At 40.0% G+C, this 25,467-nt stretch overlaps 1 protein-coding gene across 1 annotated transcript; it reads right to left on the bottom strand.

Moving 5' to 3' along the window:
• Positions 1 to 2,093: 2,093 nt before the first annotated feature.
• On the bottom strand, positions 2,094 to 23,396 carry PLAU (plasminogen activator, urokinase). Its single transcript, XM_060769138.2, has 11 exons — positions 23,227 to 23,396; positions 17,793 to 17,923; positions 16,007 to 16,064; positions 15,683 to 15,787; positions 13,807 to 13,981; positions 12,008 to 12,099; positions 11,435 to 11,630; positions 9,661 to 9,806; positions 7,845 to 7,985; positions 5,124 to 5,269; positions 2,094 to 3,256 (listed from the first exon to the last, which is right to left on the bottom strand). Exons 2-11 carry the CDS (start codon positions 17,850 to 17,852, stop codon positions 3,068 to 3,070), a joined length of 1,308 nt encoding a protein of 435 aa, XP_060625121.2. The 5' UTR covers positions 17,853 to 17,923; positions 23,227 to 23,396; the 3' UTR covers positions 2,094 to 3,067.
• Between the last annotated feature and the right edge of the window lie 2,071 nt (positions 23,397 to 25,467).

Below are 25,467 nucleotides of genomic sequence, written 5' to 3'. Positions count from 1 at the left end.
TCAAAAACTGGCTTTTCGAGCAAGCTATTGCAAATGCAGTGTAACTGGCAAATTTAGACCCACTGAATGACTGGACGATATGATTGGAAAATGTTTTTAGTAATGAGACATTGAGGATTTATGTTTTTACTGGTTTTATATGGGTTTATATTATATGTTAATTGCTTTTAATGGTAATTTATGTAAACCGCCTTGAGTTGCCTTCGGGCTGAGAAAGGCAGTATATAAATACAGTAAATACATAAATAAATAAAGTGCTAAAGTGTCAACATACTATAGGCCCATTTCAGTCTACTCGAGGCCAAAGACCTATTTAAGAAACATAACTACTTTAATGCTTTTCAGTTGCTATCTAGGAATGTCTGCATGCTCCATCCCTCTCTGAATACTCTATCCTAGTTCATATTTATCTGTTCATGCTCGGGATTTTCTTTAAATTTTAATTATTACATTTGGCCCAGCCATAAGTTTTAACTGTTGTTGTGTTATTGTTAATGTTTATTGCTTTTTTGTTATGAGTTTTATTTTATTGCTTTGTATTATTTGTTGTTATTGCTTTATTATTGATATATTGTGGGCTCGGCCTCATGTAAGCCTCACCGAGTCCCTTGAGAGATGGTAGCGGGGTATAAATAATAATAATAATAATAATAATAATAATTATTATTATTATTATGTTTATGTTTATACATTCCTCAGGTTAAAAAAATAGGGCGGAAGAATCATTCCTGTTTTGTGATGCTAGAAACCTCCATACCAGTCAGCATCTTAACTACAGATAGCTATCTGACTGAACTGGATTATACGGCAATGTAGACTCATATATAAACCAGTTCAATCTGCATTATGTGCACCTACACTGACCATATAAAGTATTTGCAACTGTATTATTTGGCAATGTAGATTCACCTTAAAAGGAAAACAAGTCACAAATAAAAGACATACAGTACTCTCAAATCAATGGTAATAAAAACAGAAAACTTCATATATCAGTGATATTTTATTGACCTTCAAAACCTGAGATCCACAGAGAATAACTTAAATACAGTAAAAACCTTAAATAAAAGTAGGGGTTCCAGCCCCCCCACATACATATGTTCATTGAATAAAAAAAACACATTAAAACCTGGTTACTGCTTGAGTCATAGAAAACAATTCAACTGCTGAACAATATATTTACAAACATTCTTTGTTGTAAGGGAGCACCCACGTTTGCTAAAGCCCACCCCTATGTTCTCTAGGTTCACAGTGTAAGACTTTGCAAGCTTTGTAAAGGCTTTCAGAAATAAAAATACATGGGGGACCCCCACCCTTAATAAGAATGAAATAACCTGATAGTAAAACCATGGTCATCGCTCTACTGCCAAAGTGTCACTTGCAATCCCCTGCATGGAATTCTGTGAACTGTTGTTGGGAGAGTTCGGAGTATTTTTATTTAAATGGGCTCCTTGTCCACATCTGTACAGCCTCTCAATATTACAGTTCCAAGCTTTTTTCAATAGAGAATCTGTTAAACCAGCTCAAATCTTTAGTCTAGCTATGAGATATATCAGATATAGGCAACCACATCTGGTGTTTTGGACCGCAGCTCTCATTATTGCAATATAAGCCAAGTTCTCTGGCTCCAGAGGGCACCAAGTTACTTAACCTTGTTCTTTGTCATGCCTTGTACACGCTTGTATCTTCAGTCATCAGTGCTTTATTTAGGTGTATAATAGAATTAAAGTGTCTATAGAACATGTTGATGGATGAAAGACACTCATTGATCTACAGATTTAAAAATAAGGCCTTAAGTAGGAAACCAAGTGTTCAAAGAGTCTGTGTTAATGCCAACATACCAGAAAGGGGAGGGGGGCATATGATAATACAGCACTGTTTTTCTAAATCCCAGTAGTTGCTGTGGGTTTGTACTTGCTAAACCTAAGCTAACTAAACCCTGAAATGCATATTTCCTTTAGAAACCAAACATGTTCACCTGAAAGTTGCTGCATTTTTTAAAAAAGGCCCATAAAACTGAGAACCTGCAGTGATTTAAAATGCAATTGACATACAATTTGTACCAATTTCTCATTGCAACATAAAATTAAAATAAAAACTATGAGCATTTGAGTAATAGGAATAATTTGGGAAATGATCATGCTAATTGAGGAACTTTGGAGACTTTTGTTCAAAAAAGTAACTATTCCAAGGTCTGTTGTTAGGAACACCATTGAAAGAGCATACATTTGCAAGTGATGGTCTTGTAACTGCTTTGTAGATCAACCTTTTGGCAATTGGCTCTAAGGAAAACTCAATTTCTTGACCTTAATTTCATGCAAGTTAGAACAGTCTTTCTACCATGGTTTCAAAGATGTGAACTAAAAACATAGAAGCCCTCTCACGTGTAAAGGACAACTTACATCACGGGAAAGTCAGCTATTTCAAGAAAGTTTCTTGATTCTAAATACTTGTTTCAATCTACTTCTAGCAGGCACTCAAGTTCTGACAGATAACCACAAACCACTTGCCTGCCTCCCAGCCCAGCCTGGATTTGTCCGTTGATTTGTCCTCAAACCTGTTTCCAGATTTGGGGATCTCTGACAATTTAATCCAGAGAAAACTGAACTCATTTAACTCTCATAGAAAGTAATAAGGCAATAAAGCTTCCTTAAAGCCCACTGAGTACAATGGACACCTGTGTTTCTCAGGATGGCACAAACCAATGGGACATTGTGAACTGATCTTAAAACTGCATTAAAAAAAACCTACTGGCATAATATAATACTGACTCCTGGTCATAAAATGTAGCCTGTAGAGTACAAGGACTGTGAAAATACCTCTTATTTAAATGTTAAATGCTTTTCCATAGAAGGGCCCTTCCATCGTTCACAGTGATGGTTGCAGAATTCTGCTGCAGGCAAAATGGTGCAAATGGTAACCGTTTGCCTCAAAAGAATACCACTTCGAAACAGGAAGAATACGCCCAAGACAAGACTTGGAGTTTCAATGCACTGTGACATGATTTGGCTCAGTTCTGTGATTTAAGCATATTGGTTGAAACCCCATGCTTCAAGGAAATCCTTTATCTTCATTTGGGAAAGTAGTAACTTTTGAAGTGGACTCCATTCATGTGGGATTCAATCCAAGGGAGGTACTCGGTCACCCTTGTGTAGACTCCGGGCTTCTCTTTTTCGGCACAACCTTCACCCCAGCTGACAATTCCATACAGCATCAGCTTGTTTCTGTACTCGCAAATAAGGGGGCCACCAGAATCTCCCTGGCAAAGCAAAACAACATAGGAGCCATGGTTAGCATTCCCAAACTGGCAGCGGAATATATGAAGCAAAGTCAAGGGCTGGATGTGAGTTGTGGTTAAGAGGAGAAAGTCATGTAGCCAGCAAATTCTGTTGTTGACTTCCTATGTGGGATAGGCCTGTTCAGGGAATGCCCTTGTAAGCCTGACTGCACCAGCATTTGCTTTATGCAACAAGTTAAAGCAAACTTTTAAAATCCTATTTCAATTATTTATTGCTTTATCTGGAATTGCATTATTATTATAATATACACAAAAAGATTAGTACACAGCAAACAAGATCACTATGCTGACAATAAAAATATGTTGACAATAAAAATGATGACAATGCAATGGAAAACGGACATGGACTGGCTTTGGATTAACTTGTTGTTTGTTGTTGATTGTTGAACTCGGACTATTTGTACTATTTTAAATGGTTTTTAAATAATTTATTGTTTACTTATTATGTAACTGTTGTTTTATCTGTTGTATATATGGGGCATCAAATTGTTGCTGATTGTAAGCTGCCCTGAGTCCCCCTTCGGGGGTAGAGAAGGGCGGGGTACAAATATTTGAAGTAAATAAAATAATGAAATAAATAAATGCTGACTTTTGTATTTGATCACACATGAGACACTTCCCGAATGTCTAGGATGTATCGGTGAATAATGTGTGCAGATCTGAGTAGGGTGGCCTTTTGAAGCTGACAGATGGTAATTTTGTCAGTGCCTGTTTTGTCACTCCGGTGGCACAGTGGGTTAAAGCACTGAGCTGCTGAACTTGCTGACCGAAAGGTTGCAGGTTCAAATCCAGGGAACGGCATGAGCTCTCGCTGTTAGCCCCAGCTTCTGCCAACTTAGCAGTTTGAAAACATGCAAATGTGAGTAGATCAATAGGTACCACTCCAGTGGGAAGGTAATGGTGCTCCATGCAGTCATGCTGGCCACATGAACTTGGAAGTGTCTATGGACAACGCCAGCTCTTTGGCTTAGAAATAGAGATGAGCACCATTCCCCAGAGCTGGACACAACTGGACTTAATGTCAGGGGAAAACCTTTACCTTTTTATTATTGTTCTTAAGTAAAGGCCAAGGTCTTTTAGGCACTGCACCCAATGTGCCGGTCACAATATCATCATCATCATCATCATCATCATCATCATCATCATCATCACCATTATCAAATTGCCTTTCTCCCAATATAGGAACTTAAGGCAGCTGGCATGACACATTACCAACTTTAAAAATAATGAAATGCATGTAATAACAAATAATAAACATATATTATATGTTAAACATAATAAACATAAACATATATTATCCCAATATAGGAACTAATAAACTATTACATATTTGTGTCATGAAGAATACAAATAAAAATACAATAAAATTACAGTTAAGAACTAGACAGCCCCCCCCCCCAAACTCCCACTCACATCATCCCCAGAAGTTTGCCCTCATCATTGCTGAAATGCCTGAAAGCAGAAGCATTTGTACTCAATTGTTCACATTGTTTTAATTGAATAATGTACTTAAGATCTAGTGATGGAGAATAGATACATTTTAATAAATAAATATGTCAGTGGCTCCTTTTCTACAATGAAAAGACTCAGTAATAGCATGTTCAACACTGACACCAAGGAGTCTATCATCACCACATTGCTAAGATACAAGGAAACTGGGTAACCAGGCAGAATAAGCTTATGCTTCTTGTGGCACAAATGTGCAACTCCAATGCACCTTAGTTACGAGGTGAGATGGAATAATACATTACTCCAGCTGGGGAGAAGTATTTTGATCACATGTATTACATTAGCAATGACATTCCAGAGGATGCATGAGAAAACCTACTTTGCACGAGTCAGTCTTCCAGTCTTTACCGGCAGCGCAGAACATGTTGCTATTCACAGTGCGGCCTTCATAGTACTTCTGACACTTGGACTGAGACAGTGTTTTCACATACGTTGACTTTAGTATCCTTGAGTAGTAAATTTCACCTATAAAAAAGAAGCACGGCATTTTTATGGTAGCCTTCTCAATGAAATTTGCTACTTTCTCCTTCACAGAATGAAACAAAATTCTTAGGCCACTTCTACACTGCCATATAAAATCCAGATTATCTGTTTTGAACTGGATTACATGGCAGCGAAGACTCATATAATCCAGTTCAAATCAGATAATGTGGATTATCTACTTTGATAATTTGGATTATATGGCAGTGTAGAAGGGGCTTAGTCTGACTTAATGAATGCCTTCAAATTCCTGCTGAGCCACAAACTGTTATAGCTCAGTCAGCTGAAGATGATGTGGAGGGGTTTGATATAGTGCAGCCAGCTGAGGATGTTGGTGAGGGGTCTGGGGGTGCAGGCCTTGCAGGCCCCGATGTTTCTGAAGGTGTCCAGACAGAGGGGATGTTGGAACAGAATGGCAATTCAACGGTTGTGAGAACGGAGGACTCTCTGTGTGAGAACGAAACTGTTTTGCAGGATGACAGGCAAGAAGAAAGATTAGATAGGGAAGCAAGACTGCTTCTGTGTGGAAAAAATTCCAGGTGCAAGTCAGGCAATGGGAAAAAGCTATCTGTACAGAAGTGTTTATTATAATGTGTTTAAATCTGTATTTGTGTTTTACATTGGTTGCCTACGGCCTAGCTGTGAGAGACAGGTTGCCATGGAGACAAGGCAGAAGAGGAGGTGGGAGGAGCTTAGAGAGAAAAAGGTTTGAAAGTGACAGTTAAGTTTCAGTCAGGAGGAAGAGACCCTGAGAGAGGAGCAGAGTCAAATAGGGACTCTGAGAGAGAGTAGCAGAGTCAGATAGGGACTCTGAGAGAGTAGCAGAGTCAGGGAAGAGACTCTGAGGAGTGAAGAAGTGTAGAGTTAGTTTAGTGTTCGTGAATATTTCTTCAGCTAGGGAGCTGAAGGGTAAAACCTCGTTAGATTACTTTGGTTAAAAGAACTAACTGAGGCTTTGTACGATTGCCAGTCGGTGGAAGACTGGAGTTCTATTATTTGATCCAGTATAGATCAAACAGTGAGAATATTCACAGCAGGGAACACTGAATAATAGACACCTTCACCAGAGCAAGAGTTTAAAAGTTGTAACATCAAAGGCTGAATTGTATCTCTACCAAGCCATATTGTAACCATCAAGTATATGCCAAGCTGAACATCTTTATATTGCAACCACAAGCTTTGTTCAACAATAAACTTGTTCTCTTTGTTATTTTAAAAACTGCCTCATCTCCATTGATTTTACGTTCGGTGCATTCCACTCTACCAAAATTACCTCACAACATAAACAGAGAGTAACAGAGACTTTAATACCAGCGTCTCTATACATTATGGTGGCAGTTTAATTAGCATTGACGGAGGTTCCTTACAGTTGTTGGTGGCATTCGGTGGCATTAATACTTCTTTACACTATCGAAGGGCCAAAGGAATGCTTTCATGGATTGCTGTCCTTATTAAGGGGAAAAACTGCTTTCGGTTACTTAGATCAAGCAACTTTGCAAGTAGAGCAAGGATCTCTTGTCTTGGTTCTCGCTTCAAGTCATGTCCTGATCAAGTTTTGCTTTGAGTCGTGGGGATTGTGCCATGAAATCAAGCTAATTTATTGTTCTTTGATTCTTGGATCACTTAAGTGGATGTTTTATTCCTTGTCTCTGGATTATCCAACCTCATGAGTTTACCCTACTCCTTGGATTTATATTCATGCTTTAACCTTGGCATTAGAGTTTTATTTCTGGTTTTTTGAGATTCTTTTTTATCTTACCTATTTGGATTTTTTTACTCTTTTACTGAATGTGCTTTTTCAATAAGCTGTTTATTTCTACGCTGGGCTTCCTGGTGAGTGCTTGAGCAAGATGAACCCCAGCTGAGGTGCAACACAAACTTAAGCATTGTGAAAGACGTTCAGAAAGACATTCTGCTGCCCTGGAGACTAGGACGCAGAACAATGGCTTCAAACTAAGGAAATGAGATTCCACCTGAACATTAGGAAGAACTTCCTCACTGTGAGAGCTGTTCAGCAGTAGAACTCTCTGCCCCGAAGTGTGGCGGAGGCACCTTCTTTGGAGGCTTTTAAATGGAGGCTGGATGGCCATCTGTCCGGGGTACCTTGAAAGCGATTTTCCTGCTTCTTGGCAGGGGATTGGACTGGATGGCCCATGTTGTCTCTTCCAACTGTGATTCTCTGATTCTATGAGTATTTATGATGGCTATATGTCATGTCAAAATCAGAAGCAGAATGCCTCTGAATCTTGAAGGAGAACTCAAGTACGAGAGTACTATTGCACACGATTTGCTTTCCATATCAATATTAGTCTCCGTAACAGTAGAATGCTTGACTGAATTCCTAAGCCTTACTTTAGTGAGTAGCACTACATCAAATATGTTATTAAATTTGATAACTTAATCTTCCAAACAGAATATTTATTTCATTATATAGAACAGGAGATGGAGGAAGTAAGTTTCACACACAATTCAGATACCTATCTCCATAGAGTGCCATTCACATAGACTACACAAGCAGCATAGTTTTGAAACAACAGAAACGGAAAAAGCACCCACTTACTCTTGTTTTCTTTTCCATAGCCAGAAACTTCACACTGGAAATTTTCATTCAGTTGTAAATTTTGAGGTGGCAAACAGATGGTTTTGACAACGGGTGTCTCTTCTGCGCACTGGCCAGTGGATGATCTGATCCTTATCAGAGCTAAACAAAAATAAAGTATGTGCATTAAATAGAGTGTTTTCCATTGTTGGGTCTGATTAAAACAGAATAATAAATGTTACCAATTACCAATTGCTTTTCCAGATAATAGCATGCCTTTTTTTCACATACTGCATTTGCTCACATTCATCTCACCCCTCTCTGTGGTTGTTGCCCTCAAACAATAATTTACATTGCAAAGTTGAATACAAATTAAAACTGTGAGGGCTTCCTTTACATTTATTTTACTCTGCCCAATAAATCAAGAGGTTTGGACTTTACATGGGCCACATACCTCTGAACTGATCTGGAGTGCCCCAGATCAGTGCTGAAGGAGTCTACACAGTCAGTTGCCAAGTCGGCTTGGCAGGTGGCAGGTGTTCGCACTGTGGGCCAAATCAGGATGTCCGTATAACTCACGGAGCCCATTTTCTCTAATACCTGTCAAGGCTGCTCAATGCAAGCTTGTTCTACATTTTTTAAAGTCTGGGGATGCTAGAGAACTTGCCCACATTTTGTGGCAGTATAAATGGGTGGTTGTTTCTGATTTGGAACTGGTTGTGACTGGACATCTCACTGACAACATCCCATTTCTGTCCTTGGCTTAGCAGCAACCACCAACCACCTCATCATATGAGATGAATTTAGCATTCTAAGACACTTCCATGATACTACCTCCTTGGAGCTCCATACCACCCATCACACGATGTACAGCAACTTCTGGTGGGGCTCCATGGAGGAAGTGTCCTGGCAGCGTGGCAGAACGCTTCCCTTGGAACACAGGAGATTGCTGTTGTTCCATAGACAACCATGCGTCCAGCGCAGGAAGAAGTCATGCGGCAATGCTTTCCCATATGAGATGGGAAGTGCCAGCTATGAGTGAAGCGAGGTGCAGGGGACCAGCATTGCCCCACTGCCCTGCCAATTTACCACAGAGGACGGTGAATCACCCTGTGGGAACTCATCCATTTGATGAGATCCCAAGTGGATCTCATCACTGCTCTTCACATTTATTGACGCTGACTGGAACACCAAAGCAATGGAAAAAAGAACAGGGAAAGGAGGGGTAATTTCTCCTTTCTCTCCTTGTTCTCCCATATCGCTCTGATGCTCCAGTTAGCATCAGTGGATGCAATGAGCAACAACTAGCAGCAATTTCGCACCCAGTGGTCACTAAGCCAAGGAAATAAGAGAGATGGTAAGGGTGATCATCCAGTGATGCCAAACCAGGTTCAACGTTACTGGGCCATGCTTGGGAGAAGGGATGACCATGTAAACTTCTGGGATGGTTCCATTTCAGAACCAGCTCAAGTCTTTCCACTGCCACAAAAGTGTGGAGGAGCTCTGGAGCTTTGGGGAACTCCCAGAGCATCCCTTGGGTTTTGTTTTTGTTTTTGTTTTTTTGACACATGACAAGGCTGTGATAAGCCCTGTGTGTCATGTGCACGCCACAGTTCATACACCCTCACTCCTCCTTATTTGTCCCATTTAGATGGGCTCCCTGGTCACACTATGAATAGATCTGCCCAAACACATACATCTTAAGTTAGTTGTGACAAGCCAAATCCCATTCACCTTGATGCATCTACTCTAAACGTGGTTATATTGAGATCCAGCTCACTGTTGTTAAAAATAAGAAAACGTTCATCAACTTTGAAATATCTAACTTGGGTCTTACCAATGTCATTATCATAGTCTCCTCTTTGTTCTGAATATCCTTCATGAATGATAAGCCTGTCAACAGCGAAACTTTGCTCCTCTGCATCAGTCACATTCAGTGCAGACTTTCCAAGGATGATATTTAATTTGGATATATCAGGAGTGCTGAGCAGAAGCAAACAAACAAACAAACAAACAAACCATGAATTCCTGGTAGATTTTGGTGGAACTGTTTTCACAAACCCATTTACTGTTCTCTTTTGCCATGTTTACCTTTCTCTCCTTAATTCTGTAGCTTTATTAATATAAATATAATATAAGTTAGATTTTTTCTTTATTGGTCTTCATTTTTAATAGGAAAGAAAAGGAATACATGTATAATCGGCCCACCATATCCATTGGTTGTGTATCCACGGATTCAACCAACCACAAGACTAAACTATGTGGGGGTGGGAATTTCAAAAAGCTAATTCTGATTTTGCCAAGCCCTATGCTGATGTAGTAGGGATACCCTTCTGTAACCTCCTCTTATTTCAGAGAATCTCAGGCTTGCTCCAGCACTGTTGGAGTTATTTTCCATTTTATATAAGGGATACCATTTTACTACATCAGTCTATTGAATGGTAGTTGAGTATCCATGGCTTTTTGTATCTCCAGGAGGTCCTAGAACCAAACCCCTGCAGATACCAAGGCCCACAAGTCCAATTATAGAGTTGGACTAGACCACATAAGCCATCCAGTCCAACCCCCTGCCATGTAGGAAAATATAATCTCTGTCTGAGAAGACTAAATGCCATTCTCTAAATTGCCAATCCCAGGATTCCACTGATGGAACCACAGCAATCAAAGTGGAGTCATGGCACTATAATTTTGAAGTGAATGACCTCTTGGTTGCCTTTTCAAAGAATGTTGACTCTCCATATCTGTCACAGCAGCCACTTTGAAAATGGGCTTTCCCCATGATAGCATCTTGCTCAAACAGTCAGGTTTTAACTATTTTTTCAGAATGTTAAAAGGGAGGGGGGCGATCTAATGTCCTTAGGAAGGATGTTCCATAGCTGAGGTGCTACCACTGAGAAGGCCCTGTCTCTCGTACCCGCCAAACGTATTTGTGATGCAGGTGGAATCGAGACCAGGGCCTTCCCAGACGATCTTAACATCCTAGCTCAGTGGTTCCCAAACTAATTTGGCCTACCCCCTGGAAATCAATTTTTCTGAATCTTCTCTTCTTTCTTTTATGCTTTCACCACCCCCTTACAGTTATTCATCGCCCCCAAATGCACCTGTGGCCATTACCACCACCCCCCGGTCGCTGCAGCACCCACCAGGGGGCGGTAAGGGCCACTCTGGGAATCACTGTCCTAGATGGTTCATAAAGGATATGCGTTCAGACAAGTAAGTTGGGCCAGAACTGTTTAGGGCTTTATAGGCTAAAGCCAGCACTTTGAATTGTGCCCGGTAGCAAACTGGCAGCCAGTGGAGCTGGCGCAACAGCGGAGTTGTATGCTCCCTGAGCGCTGCTCTTGCTAGTAATCCAGCTGCCATCTGTTGGATTATTTGAAGCTTCTGAACAGTCTTTGAAGGCAACCCCATGAAGAGCGTGTTGCAGTAGTCTATATGGGATGTAACCAGAGTGTGGACTACCGTAGCCAAGTCAGACTTCCCAAGGTATCAGAAGCATGTGGAATATGTGCAACTCTATGAAAATGTCTTTGGCTCTACTTCTACTGCAATAGATGCCAAGTAATGAACATCCATCTAGAAATGAAGGAACCTGATAATGGAGTCCTTACCTGCTTTCAAAACAATGTGCTGCTGTAAGGACCCAGCATGGATCAATGAGGCTACCACCACAAAGGAAACGATTGTAAGCTCTTTTCCTCGTAGACTGGAAGATGGTTGCTATCCAAGGCTGAGACTCAATGGCTGCCTTATGTCCACCCACAATCTTAAAAGTCTTTCTGAGGCTTCTTTGACCACAGGTTGATTCTGTCAAGGAGATAAACAGTCCCGACATTTTTACCTTACAGAAAACCTACAAAGTACAATAGACTGCATATAAAACCAGTGTGCCCAAAACAATTAAACATGAGTTTCCTTTTATCCTGTGCATGCTTGATACAAAAATATTAGTATGATGCTACTATTCATGGGTTCCACCACAAGGAATGAAACCTCTCTAAGGACATATAAGGAGGCCATATAGTGTGATATAGTGTTTTGACCTGTGACTCAGGAGGCCAGGCTTCGATTCTCAGATCACAGAATTTGCTGTTACTTGAAGGAAGATTTGGGTTTTTCGTAATGTAAACTGCCTTTATTTTTAGATTCACAACATTTGGCACTCTGCGAAGGTAACAACTTACCTCTTTCACACATGGGAATATCACAGGGTGTCTCAGAGGTCCGATATCCTTTCCTAACATAACACCATGGTTTGGATTGACCATCTGGATTTCTGGAAAACATAAGGTGTTTTCTGAGAGACTGATCTTCAGCAATATTAAAAAACCACCTGTAGCAGTTGGCAAAATCTCTTCAAATTAACAAATGATAGAATTAGGTTTCACCCGCAGGTGGCATTGCAAACTAACTGGAATGAACTCAAGAGCGATGTAATTCAATTTCATGTGGTTTTCGACAAGGACAGGGTTTTTTTATGATAACATGTGAACAAATCAATTGATGCCTCTCTTATAAAGATCCGCAGTTTGGAATTAATCGTTGTTATGGTAATTATTATTTCTTGCAGTATTTATACTGAACTCCTTCACTCTTTACAGCACCCTTCACCTTTTCCATCACAATCTTTACAGCTCATACACACATCTGAAATAAAACCATCCAGTGAAGGAGATTGCCTACAGAAAATGCATTTGTTTTCTTGAAACAGACAAATCTGTTATGAATAGATGACAGGATTCTGTGCCACCAGAATGAAGCTCCTTCTCCCCATGCAAGTCATAAAGTAGGATGGGGCACTGTACCATATTCACAACATGAGGAGAAGACAATTCATTGAACTTACGAATGCGGTAGCACAGCAGTTAAAACCACTAGATGTAGGAAAAGCAGCTGACCAGAGGTTAGCAGTTTGAAGCCACAACTCAGGGTGAGCTCCCTACTGTCAGCTCTAGCTTCTGCCAATCTAGCAGTTTGGCATTCAATGCAAGTAGATCAATAGGTACTGCCTTGGGGGAAAGGTAAAAGCACGCCCCATGCAGACATGCAGTCATCCCAGCAAAAAGATCAGAAATGTCTACAGGCTCCGCAGGATGGAAAATGGAACAAGAGCTGCTTCCAATGGCCAGAAGTTGAGCAGCGCCTCCAGACACCAGAGATGAAAAAGAGAAGGCCTTTATCTTATCTGTGTATTGTATGTTGTTTGCGTCAAAGGCACTGAATGTTTGCCTTATATGTGTACTGTAATCCACTTTGAGTCCCTTTGGGGAGATAAAGCGGAATATAAATAAAGTGTATTATTATTATTATTATTATTATTATTATTATTATTAATTGCATAGTTAAGAATACTTAATTAAGTAGTTAAGGATACATAGTTAATTTGTAGATCCAAAATGCTGGTCGATGTTTGTTAACGTATTTCAGAACATTCACTGCACAAAGCATTAGTGTTTTTGGAGAACCACAAGGTTTTGGTATTTGTAACAATTCCCAAAGGAGGAATTTCAGCAGCTCAAACACAATGTCTCCATCAATGTTCCTACTTCTTCTTAATGTCAGAGCTACCCCTTGTACATGGTGATCCTAAAAGCACCATATCATAATGTTTGAATGTTTGCATGTTATAATACTGTTTTTATATTGTTTTTATTTAAATTGTATATTTATCCTTTTGGTTGTGGGCACCATGGTGTGCCATCCGGAGTCCCCCTGCGGAGGCTGAGATGGGACAGGATACAAATGTCCAAAATAAATAAATAAATACATAAATAAATAATATCATATCTCTATCAGTCTCAATAAAGAAATAAGAAATTAACCACCAGCACTTTTGACAAAGACACAGATATCCAGAAGAATATGTGTATCTCAGCTAGTGCTTTTGGAGGAATGTGCCATATTCTCCTATATGGCAACTGCAATGAGAATAGAAAGCATTGTGTTGAACACATGTTCTTGTACTCTGCTGTATTTTGTTTACCTGCAGTAGTTGTGTTTGCCTAATCCAAGCTCCATGGCATCCTGCCTGTCCTCATTGTAATGCCATCTCCGAAGCATGGGGGAATTCCAGTCCAGACACCTTTCATTATTTGTATTCATGGATACAGTCCCTCTGTAGTCTTCCCCATTGCCAGTGTAACAGCGACTTTCATTATCTGATGGGAAAACAAGGTGATTGTCAATACTGGCTGCCAATCAATAATTAATAACCCTCTATGTCAGAAATATTTTCCGTTTTCTATACCAGTGCAAAGTGACTTGTATCCAAATATTTAATGTAAAGCATAATACAGGATCATAACACGGGCTTAGCAAGCAGGTTAAACTGCCGTGCTGCAGAAAAATCCTGCCAATTGGAAGGTCAGTGCTTTGATCCCAGGTCAGGGTGGGCACCTGCCATTAGCCCCAGCTCACCTGGCCATCTAGCAGGTCGAAAGCAGAAATGTGAGTATATAAATAAGTACCGCTTTTAGTGGGGAGGTAATAAAGGTGCTCTTAAGAACATTGATCCATCGATCAGAGGATAGCTCCTCAGCATGGAAGATGGAGTGACACCCCCCCCCCCGGTGGCTAGAGTCGGGCACAGCCTCCAAGATGCTAAAAATAAGATGGGAACAACTGCCTTTACCTCTGTTTGTGTTTGTCCTTGTTAAGTGTATAATTGTATAAAGTGTATAATCGGCATTGAATATTTGCCGTATGTGTGTTCTGTAAGCCACTCTGAGTCCCTTTCAGGGTTAGAAGGATGGGGTATAAATACTGTAAATAAATAAATCTATATGGCCATGTTTAAGACACTCAGTTCAATTGACTAATAAAAAGGTTTGTTACAACTAACTAATTCCTTAAATGTAGTACAATTTTTTAAAAATTACCAGAATTAGAAGCAGTGTAGAAAAATAATGCTAGCTTTAAATTTGAAGAAAGATATGGGAAAAATAATTTTCATTCAGTCAGGGGTGTCTCATTTGGAAGAATGTTCTGTTTGCAGCTGTTGTAAAAGCAGAACAGATGGGCATGTTTAAAATTTTAAAATACTTCAATATAAGATCATTATGATATGAATTATAGGAGCAATACATTCTGTAATTATGGTGGAGTGAAATAGCAATGCAAATCAGGTAAAATGGACAATGTTTGAGGGGTCAAAACAAGATGGGACTGAGCATGTTTTTGCTGTCTTAGGGAGAGAAGAGGCAAAGAGGGCTTTGAGGATTCATATACATTGCACCTGTCAAGTAGGAAATTTAGGTATCGTTTATGCGGGGAGGCAAATGTAACTAATGTACAAGGCCATAAAAATCTCCAGCAAGCATGCATGAGGAAGTACTTCATCAGTGTCACAAATGGTTGGTAAAGGGACAGCTCCCCTGGTGGCCAGAATACCCTCAAGAAAAGCTGGAAAGTTAAATTGCCTCTGTGTCTGTCTATATATGTTGTGTGTCTATGGCATTGAATGTTTGCCATGTATATGTACATTGTAATCCCGCCCTGAGTCCCTTGCGGGGTGAGAAGGGCGGAATATACTGTAAATAAATAAATAAATAAATAAACCTTTAATACAAAAAAAGGCAAATCCCATTGGATAGCCAAACATTATTTCAGAGGACCAGTACAAACTTTTATCACATACACTCTCACCATTCTATAGTGTGCTTTGAAATACTGGTTAAGGAACTCGTCTGTTTTGGGAAATGGGAGACTGATTGGTGTCCTGTAGGTTTCTAAAGTTCCTATTGTTGAAGCTACCCACTGAGCAATCTTTGATCAAGTCTTTCAGTCTAAGAGGAAGGCCATGGAAAACCTCCTCTGAATAAATCTTGGCACAATACAACAACAACAACAACAACCCATACCGATTTCACAGTGATCTCCACTGTATCCTTCAGGGCACACGCAGCGTTTCATCCGAGAAAAGAGGTAATAAGTGATGCACGTCCCTCCATTAAAACAGTTGCAACCTATAAACAAGACATTACAAGAAAGAACATTAGATAAAATCCAAAGCCATGTGACATACGTTATACAATAAGCCACATTGTGCACCAAATCTCATATTACATGCAAACAAGTACTAAAATCTAGTGGCCCCACCAACCAACAAGTAACAGCAAGCGGTTTGGCTCTTGGTCAAACCAGAATTTTCAGTTAGTAACAAAAAGCTGGAGAGATTTCTTTACCTTTGTGTTCATATTTTGTTTTACTTCCTAGCTTGTGTGGTGTCATCCAGTGGTGAGACTAAAAAAGAAAAATAAGAGACAAGAACAAGTTATTCTAAGGGAAGGATAGAGACTGTAACAGCAGCATCTTGACCTCTTTTCTCCTATTTGATTTCTCTTGCAATAAACATGAAAAGGAGATTCCCATTTTCATTCTGTAACAGTGGAACTGACATTGACAATCATAAAGAACATTATATAAAATGGATGTATTTTTTAATTTAATTTATGTCTAATTGTAGTGTATAATTATAATTGTTTGTACATTGAATTTTTGCCATTTATGTGTAAACCGCTTTGAGTCCCCCTCAGGGTAAGAAAAGCAGTATACAAATACTGTAAATAAATAAATAAATAAATAAAGATGGCACAAAAGAATCAAGGGCTTGAAAATATAAGAGAAGGAAATATAACTAGAAAAGTTAGAACTAAAAGATGTGCTCAGAAGCAATGATAGGAGAACGACAATACTAGAGCAGGGTTTCTCAACCTGGGGGTTGGGACCCCTGGGGGGGTCGCAAGGGGGTATCAGAGGGGTCACCAAAGAACATCAGAAAACACAGTATTTTCTGTTGGTCATGGGGGTTCTGTGTCGGAAATTTGGCCCAAATCTATCGTTTGTGGGATTCAGAATGCCCTTTGATTGTAGGTGAACTATAAATCTCAGCAACTACAACTCCCCAATGTCAAGGTCTATTTTCTCTAAATTTCACCAGTGTTCACATTTGGGTATATTGAGTATTTGTGCCAAGTTTGGTTCAGATCCATCATTGTTTGAGTCCACAGTGTTCTTTGGATATAGGTGAACTACAATTCCAAAACTCAAGGTCAATGCCATCAAGCTCTTGTAGTATTTTATGTTAGTCACGGGAGTTCTGTGTGCCAAGATTGGTTCAATCCCATCGTTGATGGAGTACAAAATGCTCTTTGATTGTAAGTTAACTATAAATCTCAGCAACTACAACTCCCAAATGTCAATATCTATTTTCTCCTAATTCCACCAGTTTTCACATTTGGGTATATTGAGTATTCATGCCAAGTTTGGTCCAGACCCATCATTGTTTGAGTCCACAGTGTTCTTTGGATATAGGTGAACTACAATTCCAAAACTCAAGGTCAATGCCCACCAAACCCTTCTAGTATTTCATGGGAGTTCTGCGTGCCAAGATTGGTTCAATTCCATCAAATGACAAAAATCAACACACACACACACACCCAAGCCCACCGGTATTCAAATTGGGGGTATATCGGGTATCTGTGTCAAATTTGGTCCAGTGAATGAGAATACATCTTGCATATCAGATATTTACGTTACGATTCACAATAGCCGCAAAATTACAGTTAGGAAGTAGCACTGAAAATAATTTTATGGTTGGTGGTCACCACAACATAAGGAACTGAATTAAGGGGTCATGGCATTAGGAAGGTTGAGAACCACTGTACTAGAGGAAGACATCCTTTGTGAGGGAAACAGTGAAGGAATGGTTAGGATGAAAAGGCACACATTATAATGTGCAGGACAGTATGAAATCCACAAATTGCTTTCAAATCTGTAAATTGGCTGGTTATGACAACATTTTCAAACAAGTGCTAATATCATATCAGAGTGCTATGTATACCCACAGTAAACAAAAAGAGCAAAGGGAACTAAAAATAGGTTTGGGGCAAGAGCAAAAGGGGAAGCTTTGCATTTATGGTCAAAAATGGCAATCAGTCGGTTGGAGTTCCCATTAGTTGCAAAACGTACTGTTGCTCTGGCTGGGACAAGAACACTCAACATTGCTGAGATGACAATGAGTGACTTCATTGTATTGGTTAAGAGGTTCCTATTTTCAGTGGTTTTGTTCAGTTCTTTCCTTCTTCTTTTGCTGTTGGTTTCTAAAAAGAAAGAAAAAAAGCAGTCAGGCATGAAATATGGGGCATCAATTGAACTAGATGCCCCACCACAGAGTGGGAACCAATGCATTGTTATTCTCTGTTCCATAACTTGAGCATTCTTGCAGTTTGTGGGGGATGTGATAACAAGCAAAGCTGCTTTTCTCTCCAATGCCCATTCTGAACTCTAAAATGAACCTGGCTGTGAATCTCATTTTCATCAATGGAAGCCATCAAGAGAAAGTTGTCTGTTGGTCACTTGACAACATAAAGAACTGCCCTATTGCCTTGTGATGCATTCCCTCCAACTTGTAGTGGCAGGCCTGGTGACAAACCCACAAGACCTTTCTGGCCCACAAATGTGGCCACAGTCCATCATATGGGAATAATAATTTAAATAGGTGTTAGATGTTCAGTTTTTCCCAAAAAGATCACATTGTTGTTGCCTGCAGTCTCACAAACAGGTTTTCCAGGTTCAAAAATGTGCAGACTTGTCTCAACATAGGCTGACATGAGGTTAACAACAATGCCTGTCACTTTTATCCTTTAGCATAGTATACTCTTATCATCACATTTTGCATAATTGCAAGAAATAAAAACAGTGGCTCTTTTGGAGTTTACCACACATTCAACAAGAGCAGTGGTTTCCAACCATTTTGACCAGGGACCTCTTGATCAGCGACCACTTGGCAAGGGACCACTCTCCAACATTAGTACCAAAAGGGTTACGAATCAGTTTTTAATCAACTTTAGATTTGATTTGGATATCTGAGTGCTGATTGCATTGGATAGACCACATCAGCTCTAGTTTCTGATGCACAACATACGCCTCCCAGTAGTTATCATCTGCTCACCCACAGAAAACCATATTTAATAGGCCTTAGTACTATAAGAGGATTTTGCGAGACCAGTTGCTCTCATTGCCACAGTGTAGTAACGGTGAGGCTATGGACCATATTTTAGTTCTTGCGGACCACTGGTGGTCCATGGACCATAGGGTGGGAACCAATGCACAAGGGGAAGATTTGCTATTATACTTAGATCTTCCCCTCTACTTTTCTATTTTATAATCTTGAGCTATTTATTGTCAGAGTTCTTACATATCTTTCCTGGCTTCTAAAGACTGAAGGATTTGCTGATCCAATATCGCATTAGATTCATATGAAACATAATTTCACTGAAGTGCAGTTAAGTTGCATTATCAAACTACAAGAGTGTGCCAGCACAGAGAAATGCATTGCTAATACCTGAAATGCAATACTAAACACTCTTAATGGAAAAGAAATCCAATGGAACTCATTTGGAGCGCATACACAATATTGCTATAATATTATAATTTTACTTTCACTGCATGATTCTGTCCTATGGAATTCCGGGATTGTCAGTTTAGAGAGGGAAATTCTGAGAGGCAGCATGGGGTTGTAGTTTGAGTGTTGTAAGATGTGTTTGGAGACCAAGATCCAAGTCCTTGCTTAGGCATGGAGACCTTGAGCATGAAACACTCTCTCAGGGCCCTTCCAGACAGGCCCTATATCCCGGGATCTGATCCCAGGCTTTCTGTTTATCCCAGCTTATCTGGCAATGTGGACTCATATAATCCAGTTTAAAGCAGAAAACCGGGGATCAGATCCTGGGATATAGGGCCTGTCTGGAAAGGGCCTGAGTCTCAGAGAAAAGCAAGGGTAAACCTCTCTCTAAGCAAATTTTACCAAGAAAATCCCATGACAGGTTCACCATAGGGTCAGCATAAATTAGGACAATTTGTAGGCACACAATCATAATCATAATTCTCAACCAGACCACTCCAGTGCCTCTGCAAACTACAAATCCCTTGATTCCATAGGGTGGAACCTTGGCAATTCAAATGGAACAATCGTGCTATAATTCTGTTATGTGAATGACCCCTGGGATATAGTTCTCTGGAGACATGCATACTAGTAAAGAAATGCTTAAGAAAATGTTGAAGTCTCCTAGACCATTTTGTAATGCCTGGCAATAAATAATTTATTCATTTAGCTCCAAAGTATAAATAATGTAAATATATCAAAAGGTTAATGTGTGTTTTAAACTTGCATGGTGTTCTCTTACAAAACGTATTTGCACACTAAGTGGTAGGTTGCTCATTACAAGCCAATACTTTTGACTCCGGAAAGTGATGAACAAATCCTTATAATGCCTGGGGTTATTTCATTTCTGCATGTAGCGACAAAGAAGCATGTTTCAGCAAGATATTGTGAAATAAATGAGCACAGCGTGTTTCTGTTGCCAAATTAGGTTAACAAACTAAACTAACACTATTCTGAGTCAAGCAATCCTTTGGTTGAAAGTGAGAAGTAGTATAAGTGCAGCCAGTCCTCTGTATGGACAGAATCCGTATCCACAAATTCAATCATTCATGGCTTGTAGGGAACAATGCTCACGCTCTTACCAGGACTCAGCGATTGATATACACTGATATATTATTTAAAATATTTTCAGACTACTAAACTATTTTATATCATCTTCCATTGTCTTATGTTGTTTTTCTGTCCCTCCGAAATTTCAAGATATAAATATTTTAATTAAATTAATAAAATAAGCATGTTTTAGGCTGCGGCCTAAGACCACAGTCTTGTGCACACTTATTTGTAAATAAATTCCTGCAGCATTATAGTTTACATTTCTTATGTATTGGACTGTACTGCAAGAAAATGATGTTAAGAGAGCAGAATTGCTAATAACCCCAACAGATTTATAATTACAGCCTGCTCTGTATCAGGGCTTCTCTTATCTGTTCAGACTTGTGGGACTTATTCATATGGCTGTCATCCTGCCAGATTGCTATCTTTCCATCAGGTCAGCTCCAGTCCACTTGGCTACTGACATTTTAGGGAGCCCTTCTTCCAGTCTGATTTCAATGACTTATTTGGATGTATTGTTGAAGGCTTTCATGACCGGAATCACTGGGTTGTTGTGAATTTTCCAGGGTGTATGGCCATGTTCCAGAAGCATTCTCTCCTGACATTTCACCTGCATCTATGGCTGGCATCCTCAAAGGTTGTGAGGACCTCACAACTTCTGAGGATGTCTGCCATAGATGCAGGTGAAACGTCAGGAGAGAATGCTTCTGGAACATGGCCATACACCCCAGAAAACTCACAACAACCCAATCATTTGGATGTTGTGTGGTTTCTGGGCTGGATGGCCATGTTCTAGCAGCATTTTCTCCTGACTTTTTGCCTGCATCTGTGGCTGGCATCTTCAGAGGATGATGCGGGCAGAAATGTCAGAAGAAAATGCTGCTAGAACACGGCCACACAGCCCAGAAACCACACAACATCCCAGTGATTCTGGCCATGAAAACTTTTCGACAATCATTGTATTTCCATGGATGACTTCATAGAAGAAAACAGGCTAAGGCTCTGCAACTTGCCATGACCTTGAGAAGTGCCAAGCATTTGGAGAGTAGCATCGTGCAATAGGCAGGTATGAAGTGACTGAATTATGATTGGAATGGTTCCTGGATTACGATTTTTAGTGCTTTTAACAGTTTACTTAATATATTGATTACTATGCTTTTACTATTTTTATTGATTTTAATGTATATTGTAAATTGCATTTATGTTTGTTTATTGTGGCACTGAATTCCTGCCAATTTGAAAGCAGCTCTAAGTCCCCCTCAGGGTTGAGATAGAGCTGGGTAAAAATGCTGTAAATAAATAAATAAATGCATCTCTCAATGCTTTTACTACAGCCTTGCAATGCCTCTTTGCTGTTTCCTTTTCCAGTTGAATTGGGAAGACTGGCTTCTTTTTTGAAGGCAACTTGGACACTGCTCAACCAGCAGGAGCTCAGTTCAACCACTCAACTATAATGAGTAGATTGGTTCGACTTCACTACCCCATGTGCATCCTCTGAAGCTTTCTGGCTGAGAATGTTCATCCCTAAACTATAAATCCCAATTTTCCATTGGATGGAACCATGGCAATTAAAGAGCTGTAACTGTATAGTATGAAAGGTTCCCCTCCTACATTCCCCAGCAATGTTTAGTCCAGTCTCTGATTCTGCCTGCAATGCAGATAGTAGGATACTTTTTTTTCTGTGCCAAGAGCAAGTTGAAAAACTGCAAGTCGCTTCTGGTGTGAGAGAATTGGCCGTCTGCAAGGATGTTGCTCAGGGGACGGCTTGATGTGTTACCATCCTGTGGGAGACTTCTCTCATGCCCCTGCATGAGAAGCTGGAGCTGACAGATGGGAGCTCACCCCACTCTCTGGATTTGAACTGTCAACCTTTTTGATCAGTAGTCCTGCCAGCACAAGGATTTAATGCATTGGGTTGAACCCAGCCTGTCCTGTATGACCACATAGCCTTATCAGACCAACATTACTATTATCACTTTGCTGGTCTGAGTTGGTATATAAGACTCAGGTGCTTCTACAATTAAAGTCCAAATCTTTGAAAAGCTGCAAAATGCCATGAAATTTAAGAGGCAGAGTTAAGTGACTGCCATCCCAAGCCTGATGAAGGGTGGTTTTTATATTTCTTGGCTTTGCGTCTTGGCTGGCAGGCAAGAGCACTTAGCTCCGGAAACTGCATCCCCTTGGCAAAGAAGCGGCCAAATGCAGAAGGAAAGCAAGAGAGCGCCTTTTGTGTCTTCAGGCACAGTTAATAATTAAAACATCGTCATATAGAGGCACAGAAGTATATTCCATTTTAAAATTATTACTTAGGGTTGCAACTTAAGAATGATGTAAATAAAAACCAATCTTCCCTTCAAGCTAATATTGTGTTTACATCTCTAAAACAGGGAAACATCACAATGGACGATAGGAAAAGATTTAACTAACAAAATATTTCAAAAAACCAAAAGTATTTCCAAAAAACAGAAACACAACAAGATGCCAAAGAAACACTGAAGTACACTGTTGGACTATAGCATTTGAATTCATGTCCCCAATACTTGCATATTTCTTGGATAAATAATAATACATACATTTTGTTTCAGGAACCACCCCTGACATCTCTTGCTAAGAAAATCCTATAAAATTCATTGGGTCACCCTACATCAAAAGGCGACTTGAAGGCGTGCACATGAATGTTGCTTCAGGCACTATTACTTTATCATAGTTGTATTCAGTACACTGCAGTTACCTGTATGAAACAGTCACAAAGGATGAGCCATACTATTTGTGTATATGGTCCAGGCTCATTAATTTAGAGGGGGAAATCTCTAGGTATCTTAAGATTCTCATACACATGTGCACTATCTTCTTAGAAATAGTTTATGTTTGATAAATATAATTAAAATTCAAAGGTCTTGCACTTACCAGTTCAACAACAGTGCCAAAAGTGTGCCGTACTCTGTGCAGTTACGGCAACATCAGCAGCCACAGCAGCGCAAGACTTAGTTCCGTTAGTGCTGAAGCTATCTGAACACTGTTCCCTTTCTGACTGCTCTCAATCTGAACACAGCTCGCTTTTTGCCTGTTCTGCAGAGGCAATCCCTTCTCTATATAAACCCTCAATGAGAGCTCTGATTGGTTGACTGTCGCCTCTGATGCATTCCAGCTTGATGAGAAGCATGATACCACTCCACATTTGCAGGAAGCTTTCCACCAGGAGAATTCAGAAAAAAAAGCAGCATTTAACTCTTTGCAAACAATGGTCTCACAAATGACTCAGTGGGGAATTCAGAGGTGCCGTGGACTGCAGTTTCACTGCGGAAGGGTGCAGAATAGGCACTGCTTTGTGCATTTGGAGGTAGATCTTCACAAAGCACATGTTCTGAAGACATTGATTGTATTCTTAGTTCTTTTAGAAATGTACAGATATATCATTTGCTGGAAGAGGAAATAGATAGTTGATATGAAAGCAACATGGCCAAGGACAACAACATGTTAACAAAAATACGATTTCGCACCTCATCTAGTGTGTTTCCCAAGCCATTGACGAAATCACTGTGTGTGCGTGCATGCGTGTGTGTGTGTGTGTGTGTGTGTGTGTGTATATATATATATATATATATATATATATATATATATATATATATATGCTCTGTGCATAATGAGTACCTTAAAAACAAAAGAACCAACGAACGAAATCACCAAATTTGGCAACGAAACGTCTCACAACACAAGAAGTGACCATCACTCAAAAAATTATGATTTTGTCATTTGGGAGTTGTAGTTGCTGGGATTTATAGTTCACCTATAATCAAAGAACATTCTGAACTCCACCAATGATGGAATTGAACCAAACTTGACACACAGAACTCCCAGGACCAACAGAAAATACTGGAAGGGTCTGGTGGGAATTGACCTTGAGTTTTGGAGTTGTAGTTCACCTACATCTAGAGAGCACCATGGACTCAAACAATGGTGGATCTGGACCAAACTTGGCGCAAATACTCAATATGCCCAAATATAAAAACAGATGGAGTTTAAGGGAAATAGACCTTGACATTTGGGAGTTGTAGTCGCTGGGATTCACAGTTCACCTACAATCAAGGAGCATTCTGAACCCCACCAATGACAGAATTGGGGCAAACTTCCCACACAGAATCCCCATAACTAACAGAAAATACGGTGTTTTCTTGTGGTCTTTGGCAACCCTTCTGACACCTCCTTGCACCCCCCCTCCAAGGGTCCCAAACCCCAGGCTGAGAAATACTGCCTTGAGGCCATCCAGTCCAATTCCCTTCACCAGGGCAAGAAAACATAATCAAAGCCCTCCTGACAAAGGGCCATCCAGCCATTCACAGACACACATATATGTATATGACAGATGCAGTATCAAAGATTTGAAAGAGACCCCTAAAGAAGGGCAATGATATGTGGCATGTTCCAGAGTGGGCAAACCAGACAAAGAAGCAGCAAGAAATACTGTTTACACACAAGCATATTGTAGAAACCAACACTTTCTCATTACTTTATTTTCCAGATCACCAGACTGTGCCACAGCAATGCCTGGCAGGGGACCTCTAGTGTGTGTGTATGTATATGTATATGTATATGTGTATGTGTATGTGTATGTGTATGTGTATGTGTGTGTGTGTGTATGTATATATATGTGTGTGTGTGTGTCAGGAGCTACTTGAGAAACTGCAAGTCGCTTCTGGTGTGAGAGAATTGGCTGTCTGCAAGGACATTGCCCAGGGAAAATCCAGATGTTTTAATGTTTTACCATCTGTGTGAGAGGCTTCTCTCATGTCCCCATATGGGGAGCTGGAGCTGACAGAAGGAGCTCATCTGCACTCTCCCTGGATTTGAACCTCCAACCTGTTGGTCTTCAGTCCTGCCAGTTTAACCCATTGTACCACCAGGGGCTCTATATATGAGTGATGATCACTCATTGGCCTGATAGGTGTAGTGTGTCCAAACTTGGTGTCAATTTGTCCAGTGGTTTTTGAGTTATGTTAATCCCACAAATGAGCATTTTATATATTAACATAACTCAAAAACCACTGGATGAATTGACACCAAATTTGGACACAATACACCAATCAGGCCAACGAGTGATCATAACTCATAAAGGCACTGAAAAACACAGTGGAAGAGACTTAAAAAGCC

Source organism: Anolis sagrei, chromosome 3, assembly GCF_037176765.1.
Source record: "Anolis sagrei isolate rAnoSag1 chromosome 3, rAnoSag1.mat, whole genome shotgun sequence".
NCBI lineage: Eukaryota > Metazoa > Chordata > Lepidosauria > Squamata > Dactyloidae > Anolis > Anolis sagrei.
Note: the sequence above shows the minus strand (reverse complement) of the source record. Positions and strands in the feature narration are given on the sequence as shown.

Excerpts from the sequence above, each read along its gene's own strand:
- PLAU (XM_060769138.2), bottom strand. The coding sequence starts at position 17,852 with ATGAAGTCACTCATTGTCATCTCAGCAATGTTGAGTGTTCTTGTCCCA. Across the intron at positions 13,982-15,682 it reads TGGAGATCACTGTGAAATCG|ATAATGAAAGTCGCTGTTAC; the intron begins GTATGGGTTGTT and ends TTTTCCCATCAG. Across the intron at positions 11,631-12,007 it reads TATTCCCATGTGTGAAAGAG|AATCAACCTGTGGTCAAAGA; the intron begins GTAAGTTGTTAC and ends TCTCCTTGACAG.